The sequence below is a fragment of the Anomaloglossus baeobatrachus genome, chromosome 1 (assembly GCF_048569485.1).
Source record: "Anomaloglossus baeobatrachus isolate aAnoBae1 chromosome 1, aAnoBae1.hap1, whole genome shotgun sequence".
In the NCBI taxonomy this organism is placed as follows: domain Eukaryota; kingdom Metazoa; phylum Chordata; class Amphibia; order Anura; family Aromobatidae; genus Anomaloglossus; species Anomaloglossus baeobatrachus.
Window position 1 is genome coordinate 459,480,620 of NC_134353.1, and position 14,916 is coordinate 459,495,535.

Sequence of the window (14,916 nt, forward strand, 5' to 3'; positions counted from 1 at the left end):
TGAAACTAGAGCAGAGGCATAATGCCTATAGCACAAACCCTGTGTATGTCATGGACAGTGATGAGCGAGCACCACCATGCTCGGTACTCGTAACGAGCAGTTGGACGCTCGGATGGGCTCGACTTGTGTACAGAGTATAATAGAAGTCAATGGGGTACTCAAGATCTTCCGGAAAAATGCTTGAGTCTTCCATTATACTCAGCACTCAAGTCAAGCCCGTCTGAGAGTCCGACCTGCTCGGTATGAGTACTGAGCACTCAAGCATGTTAGTACTCGCTCATCACTACTCGTCACGAGTACCAAGCACCCGAGCATGATAGTGCTCACTCATCACCACTCATTACGAGTACTGAGCACCCAAGGATGATAGTGTGGCGCCCCTGAGGCTCTGGTCGCCACAGGGTACTGCACCTCAATTAAGGTGAGGTATCTATCTCAGGTAAGGGGGGTTAATCACCAGTGTTCCACATTTACACACTACATACAGCTTAGGAGCCTTCACACAGAGTGGGTTGTCTCAGGGTAGGCAGGGGAGTAGCCATACGATCATGGGACTTCCCGGTCACTGAAGCCAGCCACCTGGGAGTGGCAGGTTCCACTTGGGGTAGAAATAGGCGCCACACAAGCACATCAAAAACAGACTCATCAAGACCATAGTTCTGGCAAGACATCTCTGAAAAACTTGGGACTTTACTGGCCCAGGCCTTGCACCGGGAGCTCAGCCAGGGTACCTAACTGCGGAGGGGACACCCTAGAAATAGAACTTTCACTCCTTCTCTCTCAAAATACCAGTGGTGAACCCTTACCGGGTCTGGGATTGACCGGAGCCCATCACAGCAGTGACCAGTGTAACCGGGCTGGCAGCTAAAGTTGTGAGTAAACTACACCCTGAACCCACAGAGACTGTGTAGGCTCGTCCTTACTGGCGCTGCCACCCAGCGCTTAGGCGCCAATGGACATTAAAACCCTCATCATCCACCCGGGGCACGCTCCGCCTGTGGGGAGCGACACCATCCTAGCTGCCATAACTCCTGACCCGGCGAGGAACCTGACAGCGGCGGCTATTCCCTGGCCGCGTACCACAGGTAGCTTCACAACAAATGTTCCCAAATGTCCCACTCCCCCACCAATTACTGTATGCCTCGAGGCAACGGAACCGGACAAGGCCACCCTGTGACAACGCCTGACCCGACCCGAAACGGCTCGATGACATGTAGGTTACCCGCCTGCCCCATGGGGTGCTACAATAGGGCTCAGTCATCACTAGTCATTACAAATACTGAGCAACCGAGCGTGATAATGCTCCCTCATTATTACTCGTTACGAGTATCGAGCACCGGAGAATAGTAGTACTCGCTAATCACTACTCGTTACAATTGCTGCTCAGCCAAACATGGTAGTGCTCACTCATCACTAGTTGTTACAAGTTCCAAGCATAGTAGTGCTCACTCATCACTGCTTGTTACGAATACCGAGCACCGGAGCATAGTAGTGCATGATTATCACTGCTCGTTACAAGTACCGAGCATAGTAGTGCTCGCTCATCACTACTCATTACGAGTACCTCACACCTGAGCATGGTAGTGCTCACTCATCACTAGTTGTTACGAGTACTGTGCATGGTAGTGCTCGCTCATTACTAGTTACAAGTACTGAGCACCTGAACATAGTAGTGCTCACTCATCACTAGTTACGAGTACTGAGCATCCAAGCATTGTAGTGCTCACTCATCACTACTTGTTACAAGTACCGAGCACCCGAGCATAGTAGTGCTCAGTCATCACTACTCATCACAAGTACTGAACACCCGAACATGGTAGTGCTTGCTCATCACTACTTGTTACAAGTTCGGAACACCCGAATTTGGTACTGCTCACTTACGACTACTCGTTACGAATACTAAGCACCCGAGCATGGTAGTGCTCAATCTTTACTACTCGTCACAAGTACTGACTCAGCACCAGAGCATGGTAGTGCTCACTCATCACTACTTGTTATGAGTACTGAGCACCCGAGATGAGCACTACTTGTTAGGAGTACTGAGCACCAGAGCATAGCAGTGCTCACTCATCACTACTTGTTAGGAGTACTGAGCACCAGAGCATAGCAGTGCTCACTCAGTCATCACTACGTGTTATGAGTGCAGAGTACCCAAGCATGGTAGTGCTCGCTCAATACTAGTTGTTATGATTACCGAGCATCTGAGCATGATAGTACTCACTCATCACTAGTTACGAGTACTGAGCACCAGAGCATGGTAGTGCTCCCTCATCACTACTTGTTACGCATACCGAGCACCTGAGCATGGTAATGTTCCCTCATCACTACTTATTACAAGTTCCAAACACCTGAGCTGAGCACTAGTTGTTACAACTACTGAGCACCTGAGCATCGTAGTGCTTGCTCATCACTACTTATTATGAGGACAGAGCACTCGAGCATGGTAGTGCTCACTCATCACTACTTGTTTCGAGTACTGAGCACCCGAGCACGGTAGTGCTTACTCATTACTAGTTGTTATGAGTACCGAGCATCTGAGCATGGTAGTGCTCACTCATCTCTAGTTACGAGTACTGAGCACCCGAGCAACGTAGTGCTCACTCATCACTACTTGTTACACGTACCGAGCACCTGAGCATGGTATTGTTCGCTCATCACTACTTATTACAAGTTCCAAACACCTGAGCTGAGCACTAGTTGTTATGAGTACTGAGCACCCGAGCATTGTAGTGCTCACTCATCACTACTTGTTGCAAGTACAGAGCACCCGAGCATGGCAGTGCTCACTCATCACTACTCATTATGAGTATTGAGCATCTGAGCAAGGTAGAGCTCGTTCATCACTACTTGTTGCGAGTACTAAGCACCTGAGCATGGTAGAGCCCGCTCATCATTACTTGTTACGAGTACTAAGCACCTGAGTCTGGTAGTGCTCGCTCATCACTGCTTGTTACGAGTACTGAGCACCCGAGCATGGTAGTGCTCACTCATCAGCAATCACATACCTTTCTTTCTGTTAAGGCAGCTTCTCACTTGCGAGTTTCTCGCAGTAGGGCAATGCGAGAAAATCTCGCATTAGAATCGGACACATGTTAGTGAATGATTCAGCTCGCATTTGCGATTTTTTTCTCAGTCCAAATCGGACTGAGAAAAAAATCGCAGCATGCTGCTTTTTTGCAAGCTTCTCACACCATTTTTCACAATGATTCCCTAAGGAAGCGGGTTAAAAGAAGGATCACACACGCGCACCAGTGTTCACATTTGCGAGTGTGGCAGGAACTTTGCTCATTAAATATTCAACAGATGAATGTGACATCACATTCCCAAAGGTAAATTAACTGACACATGTGTAATCGTTTTTATTAAGATGTTGCAGGAAACATGCATCTCTAACGCGACACACACGCGTCGCACACGCGAGCAAAATCATTAATTTATTCAGAAATAGCATCTCACTTGCGTTGCACTCGGATCTAACATGAACTAAAATCAGCCGAGTATTTTTCAGCCCAGTCGGACCGATTTTACTCGCATAGATGTGTTTCCAGCCTTAGGCCTGTTTCACACATCAGTGAAAAACACAGACATTTTTCACTGACGTGTTAAAAAAGCATATGTCCCTCCGTGTGCCATGATTCACGACACACGTGGGATGTCCATGTGCAATGCGTGAACCGTACTCCGTAATACGTTATTGCACATGGAGTTAAAGGGAACCAAACATCAGGATTTTCATGTATAAGGTGCAGCCAGTGCAGCACTGGCACTATGAGGCACAGTGTGTACATACCATTAGGGTGCAGCTCCGGTGTTTAGTCAGTGAAATCCAACTTTATAAAGTTTGAAAATTCGTGCACTTTTTGATTGACGTGTGCACCTCTCTCCTAATGTCCGGGCGGGTTATGGACGTTTATCCCCGCCCCCCCGCCCCCTGTTCCTCCCTCTCACTGGCCGTATGTAAATTTCTCTCTTCAGAAACATGGCGCCGGGGTTGGCGCCTGCGCATAGCGCTTATCTCCGGCACCATGTTTCTGAAGCCCACTGTACTTAGTATTTTGCAGGAGAGGGCGGCGCATGCGCCCTCGCTTCTCCAGAACCCGTTGTGACCGCGGGAGCGCGCGTGGTCACAACAGGACTGCAGAACAGCTGATGAGAGGACGCGATTACCTGCAGAGATAAGCGCTATGCGCAGGCGCCAACCCCGGCGCCATGTTTCTGAAGAGAGAAATTTACATACGGCCAGTGAGAGGGAGGAACAGGGGGCGGGGAGGGCGGGGATAAACGTCCATAACCCGCCCGGACATTAGGAGAGAGGTGCACACGTCAATCAAAAAGTGCACGAATTTTCAAACTTTATAAAGTTGGATTTCACTCCCTAAACACCGGAGCTGCACCCTAATGGTATGTACAGCCTGTGCCTGATAGTGCCAGTACTGCACTGGCTGCACCTTATACATGAAAATCCTGATGTTTGGTTCCCTTTAAACTCACCTGTTCCTGCTCCTGCTGTCCGTGGTGCTGAACTCTTCGGCTCTGCTGTGTTTCCGCCCCAGTTGCAGCTACTACCGGGTCGGCTGTGCCTGCATGGATGAATATGCATGCCAGTAATTAGCCGGCTCCGAAGCAGCAGCCAGCAGAGGCCCAAGACAAACAGCGCTGGAGAAGGTGAGTTAAAATGCTTTTTATTTTCAATGTACGTTTTTTTCTGGCACGTGTTTCATGGATCACACCATAGTGTGGTCCGTGGAACATCAGTGATGCCAGAAAAAAACGGACATGTCTCCGTGCGGAGCACATGGACACGCATGTACGCCGCACAATGACACAGTCAGTGAAAAATCACTGATGTGTATGCATACCTATTGATTATAATGGGTCTGCGTATGTCCGTAATTCTGGTACTTAGGCCTGTTTCACACATTAGTGATTCTGGTATGTATGTGCTAGTTTTTATATGTACCAGAATCACTGACATACGCAGACCCATTATAATCAATGGGTCTGCGCACACATCAGTGATTTTTCCTGACTGTGTCTCCGTGCGGCATACACGCGTATTCGTGATTGCTGCATGGAGACATGTCCAACAGACCACACTATGGTGTGATCCGTGAAACACGTACCAGAAAAACACGGACATTGAAAATAAAAAGCATTTTCAACTCACCTTCTCCAGCAATGCTGTGTTCGGCAGCTGCTCTCTGCTTCTTCCTGGCCGGCTCATTACTGGTATGCATATTCATGTATGCAGCCATTGCCGACCCAGAAGTAGCTGCAGAGGTGAGAGACAGCGGAGGCCAGATGCAGCAGAGCCAGAGACTTCAGCACCACGGACAGCAGGAACAGGACAGGTGAGTTATCTCCATGTGCAATCACGGAGTACAGATCACAGATTGCACATGGACAACCCATGTATGCTGTGAATCACGGCACATGGAGGGACATATGCATTTTTATCACGTGTGAAACAGGCCTTATAAAAACTAGTACATACGTTCCAGAGTCACTGACGTGTGAAAGAGGCCTTTTAGTAAAAGTTGAAAGATATGACTCGGTGACGCCCAGGCAAAACCAGGTAGTCACACAGATTAGGCCCCCGCATAACACCGCTCCCACACAGGATTAAACCAGCCGACAAAATCCTAGTCACCCCTCAGGGAAGGACAGACACACCAGTGGGCGGAACCAGGCGGAAGGGAAACGCCCACCTAGGGGTCTGGAGAGCCCGGGGCGAGACGACAGTCAGTCCAGTCTAGGTCAGAGTTTGGAGTATAGAGGAGTTGGAGTTTGGAGGTGAAGCTGACAGATATCAGGGTCGGAGCCCTGACACATTGGCTAGGTGGCAGACAGTGGTCAGCGCCAGCAGGAGACAGGGAGATGGCTGCCGGAGATCCGAGCTGGACCGGGCCAGGGATGTAGCCCGCCGGTACCGACACCGGAGAACCGACCCGGAAACCGTGCACAAAAGGGGGTACTTGGACCCTGAAGCCAGGACCGGCACCAACGGCCTAGCTAATTAACCAATTAAGGGCAGGATTTTAGGTCCTGTCCCAACCTAAGTCCCGAAAAGTAGGCAACCACCCACCGAGAGGGATAGGGTATCTGCCAGGGCCCGGTAGATCCTACGGGTCAGCGTCTTACGGGCACGGCTCCCAACCAAAGGACCGGGAGCGGACTCCTGCGTTACACACCGGGAAGTCCACCACAGAAAACACAAAGTGCAGAGGAAAAGGAGCATTGACCACCGGACCGGGTGTGGGACCAGATATACCCGTCTGCGGCAGCCGGCCACCATCACCTTGGTTTACCAAAGGACTTGTGTGATTTATTCAACTGTGAGTAACATTCCCGGTCTGACCAGGTGCGCCGGCCCCTGCCGTTACCATCCCCTGCACAGAGACATTGGGCCCCGGGCCATACATCCCTGCCCACGGAGGGGTTAACATCCAGCTGCCAGCCCATTGCCCCTGGGAGTCCCACAACAGCAGTGGTGGTGCTACACCTCACCACACACCGTGAGCGGAGTCACAGACAGATTTCCACAACACCCGTACAAATACATCCCCTTTTTATTCGAAGTGTACGCGCTACCCCAGGGTCCGGTAGAGTCACTCGAGCCATACCGCAGATCCGGATCCGAGCAGCACGGCTGCTGGCACGGGGGCGGCACGGCTGCTGGCACGGGGGCGGCACGGCTGCTGGCACGGGGGCGGCACGGCTGCTGGCACGGGGGCGGCACGGCTGTGGGTACGGGGGCGGCACGGCTGCTGGCACGGGGGCGGCACGGCTGCTGGCACGGGGGCGGCACACCTCTGTTTACCAGGACAGTTTTTTCTTTCAGAGGGGAGGGAACTATTAAAACTTTTGTTATCGGGCCCCGTTCATTTTTCCATATTTCCCTTGACTAGCGCTGGCTGCCAACCATCCAGAAATTACTGGACAATAATTAGAAATAGGGATTTTTTTTGCCCCGTTTATACATAAAAATATGTTGTCAATGATATTTCTTGAAGCGGGGGAAACCTCTCCAGACTTGTGCTGGCTGTATCTAGCAGCCTGTCATAGTGCAGCTCCAGGCATGCATAGAATCAGAATGGCCTCTGTCATGGTTTATTAATGCCACTAAAAAAAATAAATAAAGAAACTGCTGGGGCGCCGGTATGTGCAGACGGCACAGTGCGCATGCGTAGAAATCCCACACAGTCCATAGCTTATGGTTGTGGCTAAATCCCAGTGACTAGAAGGTCCTTGGGCGTGACAGAGTTAGTGGGCGTGGGGATGTTTGCTCCCGTCCACTATACTCATGTAATGGGGGGCTTCGACCTCTCAGCACCCCCCATGTGGGATGTGGGGGTCTTACTCTCCCTGCTTCTATTATAATCAACTCCATGCCCACTTGGGTGTACAAGAATAATGTATTCTCCTGGTATGAGGGATGCTGGCGGAGGCCCCGCCCCTTCTGGTCACATGGCTGAGGTCCCCCCGTCAGCTGGGATTTAGCCGTTACCCATAGGCTCATGCATAGTGCCTACCTAAATCCCTGCAGTGGTCATGACCTGTACAAATCCTGCGTACAGTGCTCGTCTGTCTTATCGCTCTAGTCACAGCCTGATCGCTCTTATGCATACTGATCACGTGATTATTGCAGGCGCCATACTACTACGCGGGCCCCTCCCATACCGGCGGCTGGTCACGTGATCGTGACGTCTCTAAGGTCCTTTACCCATTAGGAGGTAGGATAATCCCACATCCAATGACAAGCATTCCTGACTGATCAACAGAAAACGTGTTACATCACCTGTAGCCAATCGGTGAGGAGAGACATTCAGAGGGCGTGTCCGTCGCCGAGCACTCGCACACCGGAGCTTGGTTCCTGGAAACATCGGAGCTGCCGGTTGGATGCGCCATGTGACCGAATAATGTCCCCTGCAGCGAGGAGGCCGCCATTACCACAGGTACAGTATGACATGGGAGTATGGCCGCATGGTGCCCAGTGACGTCACTAACAGTAGACGTGCCCTTCCGTGGCATGGTCCTCCATTGTGAGTGTGTGGTACCAGCATGCACACTTGTATGGTGCATGTCCAGGGATGCTCCACACCTGGTGTACTTCTATAGACACTGTCCCCGCTGCCACTCCTAATGCTGGGTTTCCTTGCTTCATTTCCTGTCCAGGACGGACCTGTGACCGCTACAGTCACTGGCCAAAGCGAAGAGCCACCATGTTTAAAGGGGTTGTGCACCTCTGAAGAAATGGCATAAAAGTGAGTACACCCCTCACTTTTGTAAATATAACTTTTCATGAAGATATCACACTGTGATACAATATAAAGTAGTCAGTATACGGCTTGTATAACTGTAAATCTGGTGTCCTCTAAATATCACAGCCATTAATGTCTAAACTGCTGGAAACAAAAGTATGTACACCCCTAAGTGAAAATGGTCACATTGTGCCCAATTAGCCATTTCCCCTCCCCGATTTCATGTGACTCATTAGTGTTACAAGGTCTCAGTTGTGAATAGGGAGCAGGCGTGTTACATTAGTGTGTGACGCCCTGGACTAGCCAGGTAGTCACAGACATAACACCACACACACCCCCTTCCCTGGACAGTTACACCAGTCAAACAAAAATCCTTGTTGCCTCCCTCCAGGGTCTGATGTCCACACTAGCTGGGGCGGAGCCAGGCCGTTGGCCCCGCCCATCGAGGAGTTCACAGGCCTGGAGGCGGGAAAAAGCAGGAGATTGAGTTTGGAGTTGGAAGTGTGAGGAAGAGAAACTGCTAGTGTCTGAGTTGGAGCCCAGGCACTGTCAGCAAGGTCGGCAGACGGTGGTGGCCGTCTGCAGGAGTTAGTGGACCTCTGCGGAACCGTAGGACCGGGGTCGGGCGGTGGCCCGCCGGTACCAAGCTGGGGAGCGGAGTGAAGCTAAGCACACAGGCAGGGCCATCGGACCCCGACTAGGCTGGGAGCCGCCGACAAAGGTCAAATCCGAGAGTGACCGGAACCCCAGGGGTTTCCTAACACCCAAGACCCGACAGAAGGCAACAGTCCACACCGTGAGGATACACAGCCACCGCCACAGGCTAGAGATCCAAGGGCTAGCGCCTGCAAGAAAAACGGGCTCCTTCGGTACCTATACGCTGGTGAGCGGACTACCGTTGGGAAACCATCGGCGTCAACACATTCTACACAGGTGCAAGGAAAGACAGCCACCATCACCTGTCCGGGGAGAGCAAAGACACTGCAGCCGGCTGCGGGACCCGTCCATCCGGCCGTGGGACCCGTCCATCCGGCCATTTGGTTTACCAGAGACTTTGTGAATTTGTGCCTGAGTACAACAGTGCCATCCGGCACCGCACCGCGCTGCCCCTGCAACCCTGCACCCCAGCTATCCAGCCTCCCCGTATCACCACCGGGCTCCGGGATCACCAACCCCTACCCACGGAGGGGACAACAGTATAGCTGCTCCCTACCATCGCTCTCGGGATCCCCGTCACCAGCAGTGGTGGTGCCATCATCACCACGACCCATGGGTGGTGTCACGAACTATCTCCCCAAACAAACCACCCCCTTTTCACTCGTGGGCGAGGAGCGCTGCTCGAGTCCCCGGGTCCGGCCCACCGCTCGAGCCACCACCGAGCAGCAGCAGAAGTCCCCGGACTCGAGCGTAGTGAGCGCGTCCCCTCCGCCCGCGACAAGTGTTATCACTCACAAACTTTATCATACTGGTCACTGGAAATTCAACATGGCTCCTCATGGCTAAGAATTCTCTGAGGATCTGAAAAGAATTGTCACTCTACATAAAGATGGCCTAGGCTATAAGAAGATTGCCAACACCCTGAACCTGAGCTGCAGCATGGTGGTCAAGACAGCAGTTTGCCGAGACAGGTTCCACTCAGAACAGGACTCACCAGAGTTGACCAAAGAAAGTTGATCAAAGTGCACGTGCTCAGCGTCATATCCAGAGGTCTTGTTTTCAGAAAATACTTATGAGTGCTACCAAGATTGCTGGAAAGGTTACTGGGGTGGGGACTTCATTCTGTCAGTGCTCAGACCATACACTGCATCAAATTGGTCTGCATGGCTGTCGTCCCAGAAGGAAGCCTCTAGTAAAGATGATGCACAATGAGACTACTGCAACAATGTCCTATGGTCTGATGAGACAATGATAAACGTATTTGGTTCAGATGGTGTCAAGCGTGTATGTTGGAAACCAGGTGAGGTGTACAAAGACAAGTGTACAAAGCCTACAGTCAAGCATGGTGGTGGGAGTGTCATGGTTTGGGGCTGCATGAGTGCTGCCAGCGGTGGGAAGCTACAGTTCATTGAAGGAACCATGAATGCCAGCACATACTGAAGCAGAGCAGGATCCTCTCCCTTTGGAAACTGGGCCACAGAGCAGTATTTTAACATAACGATCCCAAACATCTCCAAGACATGACCACTGCCTTGCTAAAGAAAGGGTAAGGGTAAAGGTGCTGGACTGGCCAAGCGTGTCTCCAGATTTAAACCCTATTGAGCATCTGTGGGACATCCTCACTTTGGGCACAATTTTGTTTACTTGGTTTTCTTGCCAGTGATTTAGACATTAATGGCTGTGTTATTTAGAGCTCGCACCATATTTACACTGTAAGGCTTTGTGTGCACGCTGTGGTTTTTTTTCTGACCACAAAGATACAGCGTTTATGGCTCTAACAAAAAAGGCAGAAACGCATCCACCTGAGAAACGCAACGAAAAACCGCATGCATTTCTTGTTGCCTTTTTTTTCCAATGCATTGCATGGGTGAAAAATGCAGAAAGAATTGACATGCTGCATCTCTGTGGTCACGACAAAAACGCAGCCAAAAAAGTGCAATGTGCGGACAACAAAAATTAAATCTCAAACTTTGCTGAGGAAGGAAATGCATGCGGTTTTGAGACCAAAAACGCCGCAAAAAAAGCAGCGTGCGCACATAGCTGTACTACTGTACATTGTATCAAAGTGTCATATCTTCAGTGTTGTCCCATAAAAAGATAAAATGTTAAGAAAGGTGTGTGGTGTTTTGTTTTTGTTTTTTTTGTTTGTTTTTTTTTTAAACAAAATGCCACTTATCTGCAGGTAAATAGTATTAAAATTGTGTCTGGATGTCCTGCTAGGATAGAAGTTAATTTTCTCCTCTTTCTGTAGCCGCTCTCTTTCGTTCATTGGCGGAGCAGAGAGCTGTAACGGTCACTGCTGATTATACATGGAGTGCTTGTACAATGCCAGCATTAATGCCATGGTAAGAATGGAATCAGCTCACCTAGACCTATATATATCCCAAATGGTGGACGGTGCCAGGCACATCAGGCCGGATCCTGGTGTAATAGCGATGAACAAGAGAAGTTGGGGTAGCCTGGAAGTATTCAATTTCATAGATTGTTACTACAGACACAAGCCCCAGTGGTTGGGGGGCTCATCTGCTGACCATCTAGTTTAAGGGGAGTGGTCGGAAATGGAGAAACCGGCTTCCTCGAGCCTAAAAAAACTGATGGCAGTAGAACACGCAGTGTTAGGCTTTCTACCCTAATTAGTAGGGTGCCATGTGCGTATTCTCTCTGACAATTCAGTAACCGTGGCCTACATCAACCACCAAGGGGGAACTCTCTCCAGAACCCTGTTAGAGACGACTGTCCGTATATTTCAAGTGGCAGAGCAACACCTTTAGTCGCTAACGGCCCTACACATCAAAGGAGCGGAAAACTGCAGAGCAGGTTTTATTTTTGTTTTGTTTTTTTGTTTTAAGCTGCAATCGGCTAAGACCGGGGGAATGGGTTCTGAGCCTATCAGTGTTTTACCCAAATAGGTAACTTATGGGGTCAGTGAGACTTGTTCGCCAACAAGCAGAACCGGAAGGTAAAACGATTCTGTTCTCTAAATTCCAAAGAGTATCCCCATGCAGTGGACTCCTTCCTGGTCAGATGGGACTTTAGTCTAGCATATGCCTTCCCTCCAGTGTTGCTAATTCCAACTGTCCTGAGGAAGATTGAGCAAGGGTCATCCTCATAAGTCCCTTCTGGCCCAAAAGACCATAGTTTTCTGACTAAAAAGGATGTCCATCTCTGACCCGTGGGTGCTTCTGAACATCCTGGATCTCTTCTCGCAGGGACTAGTCAGGCATCCTAAAGTTTCCAACCTTCATCTAACTGCATGGAATTTGCGAGGTCATTACTAGAGAGTAAAGGGTTTTTCCTAATCTAGTCTTGACTTAATTGGAGAAAAACCGGTAGCCACCAATATCTATGCCAGAACCTGGAATAGAGTCTTGTCTACTCCAGGGGTCCAGCTGAGTGATTGAGGTTCCCTTTGGCTCCATCTTAGAGTTCCTGCAGAGGGGGGTAGACTTGGGGCTTTCCACTAGCACCCTAAAAGTCCAGGTGTCAGCACTAGGGGCGTTGCATAATTATGATTTGGTACATGACCGCTGGGTGTCTCGGTTTATCAGGACCCGTTCTAGAGCAACACCTATAGTTAGACCTAGGGTGCCTCCTTGGGATCTTAATCTGGTACTATCGGCCCTGACCGAGCCTCCCTTTTTAACTGGGTGCATCGGCACCAATTAAGCTTTTTTCACTTAAAACCATCCTGTTAGTGGCATTAACATCTGCCTGTGGGGTAAGTGATATCCAGACTGTCGGCAGATCCTCCTTTTACTCAGGTTTTAGAGGATAGGGTCATTTTAAGACTAGATGCGGCATATCTCCCAAAAGTGGCATCAATGTTCTACAGATCTCAAGAAGTGGTTTTTCCTTCTGCAATAGTCCCAGGAATCAGAAGGAGGAAAAGGTACATACCCCAGATGTCCAAAGTTGCTTGATAAAATACCTAGAGGCCACGGAGTCTTGGAGACTGGATAGGTTTTTATTTATCTTTTCCCACTTTCATAGTGGGAAAGGTATCCGAAATGCACAAAACAAGTGTCATGTTGCTTTTTATGACTCAGTGTTTTGGCAAAATATTTCTGCAGCCAAATCGCTGCGTTCTAAAACGCAACATGTGGATGAATTATGCACAATCTTAATAGATTGTGCTGGGGACGCAGGACGCATGCTTTTACGCTGCGGTGCAATACACAGCGTAAAAGCATGAAAAAAAGCACACGTGCGCACACAGACTTAGTGCAATTTCACCAATTAAGCATAGAAACAAGTAAACTTATCTGGAGTAGATTTAGGCACAGAAGAAATGGGAGAAATTGAAGGGAAAACTCCCAGACATCTTCAGAAGCAGGCAGGAAGCAGTACCACAGGCGGCCGCCAGGCAGAAAATGCTCTCCTAGATACACTAGGCTGATTTGCAGTAGGATTTCCTGGATTTCCAATTAACTCCAACACCTGTCTGGGTCACAGGTTCAGACTTCAGCTTCATTACCATTCCTGGCCACCAGAGGGAGCGCCACACCAGCACCCACTCGGATGACATTCACAAGAAAGATCGGTCCCAGAGGGGTTGAAGGCTCATTCCACAAGAGCCATGGCAACCTTGTGGGCGGAGAAGTCCGATGTCTCTGTTCAACGCATCTGTAAGGCGGTGACATGGTCTTCACCCTCTACCTTTTTATAAACCCTACCGGCTTGATCGATCTTCTTCTTCTGATCTCACTTTTGGCAGAAGGGCTCTTCAGGCTGTGGTCCCTCCCTAAGAAGTGTGTGTTTTATATAATCTAAAATATATATTAAAAACAAAGAAAAAAAACCTGATACACCTATGTGTATATATATATAATATAATGGACACGGTGACCATAGTCTATCTGGAGGTCCTCCCGGGCTCTAATCCAACTGATGCGTGGGAGAGTTACCGCCCTTTTATTTAGTAGGTTTCCTGTCCTTGAAGGGCGGATACCCTCTCTCCGCAGTGCTGTCATGGGCTCTGAAAAACACATTACCGGTAAGTAATTAGGTATTTCCTTCACTTGCTCATGTGTTCTATTTATTTTGATACTTTTTGTTTTCATTATAGTTATGTGAAGCAACATGACAGCAAGTTTTCATCTCCTTTTGTATTTTGAAGGCGTTATCATCCAAGCCTGACATTGGTGGTTTTCCCTCCAGCCGTTACCAAGACATCAGCCATCAAAATGAATCTCGTGGTGGCCAAGCTGCTGTGCTTGTTGGCAGTGTTTGTGTTGATGATGTTGGGTTCTCTACTGCCTGTGAAGATTATTGACACGGACTGTCAAAAGGCTTCTCGCTCTCAGCGGATCCTTGCCTTGTGCAATTCTTTTGCTGGAGGTGTATTTTTGGCTACTTGCTTCAATGCACTTCTACCTACAGTGAGAGAAAAGGTATCTAGTTATTCTGATTAACTAATCTGTTAAGGACTAGCACAGCTAGGTTTTATTGCAATATGTCCGCACTTCTATAAGTTTCTGTCTGACGAGTTTTTCCGTTCCTGTCATATTATTGCTATAGTTCTCTGACTGCTTTCTTAAAGGTGTTGTCCACTACTTTTACATTGATGGCCCATCTTTAGGATAGGTCGTCAAGGTCTGATCTGCCGGGGCCCAACATCCGGCACTCCAGTCAATCGGCTGTTCTTAATGCAGGTGGCAGCAGCTTGTGGCCGGAAATGCTCATTTCCGGAACTGCTATATTTTCTGATAGTGGCCGCGTGTGGGTACTGCACATCCGCCTCCTATTGATCTGAATATTTTTTGAGTTTTGTTTTATGGCATTCATTGTGTGGTAAACATGACTTGTAACCATAATTCTACAGATCAGTACACCTATGGTGGTGCCAAACTTACATTTTTTTTTCTTTCTCATTTAAGTAATTCAGTACACATACAACATTGTCGATTTTTAAATGATTTCATGACCAAATATATAATGGAAGGTTGAATTAGATTGACCTAGGTCTTTTTTTTTTTTTTTTTTCCAACCTGTAATAAAA

The 14,916-nt window shown here is 49.1% G+C and overlaps 1 protein-coding gene across 3 annotated transcripts in view; it reads left to right on the forward strand.

The window, feature by feature from the left end:
• The first annotated feature begins 7,668 nt into the window (after positions 1 to 7,668).
• Positions 7,669 to 14,916, forward strand: part of SLC39A3 (solute carrier family 39 member 3) — a 26,100-nt gene continuing 18,852 nt past the window's right edge. For 2 of the 3 annotated variants that reach the window (XM_075353276.1, XM_075353280.1), the window contains exons 1-3: positions 7,669 to 7,955; positions 8,176 to 8,264; positions 14,035 to 14,308. In XM_075353276.1, coding sequence (XP_075209391.1) covers positions 14,102 to 14,308 — 207 coding nt within the window. In that variant the 5' untranslated portion in view covers positions 7,669 to 7,955; positions 8,176 to 8,264; positions 14,035 to 14,101. The remainder of the gene's footprint in view (positions 7,956 to 8,175; positions 8,265 to 14,034; positions 14,309 to 14,916) is intronic. The other variant, XM_075353289.1, reaches the window with a different exon arrangement.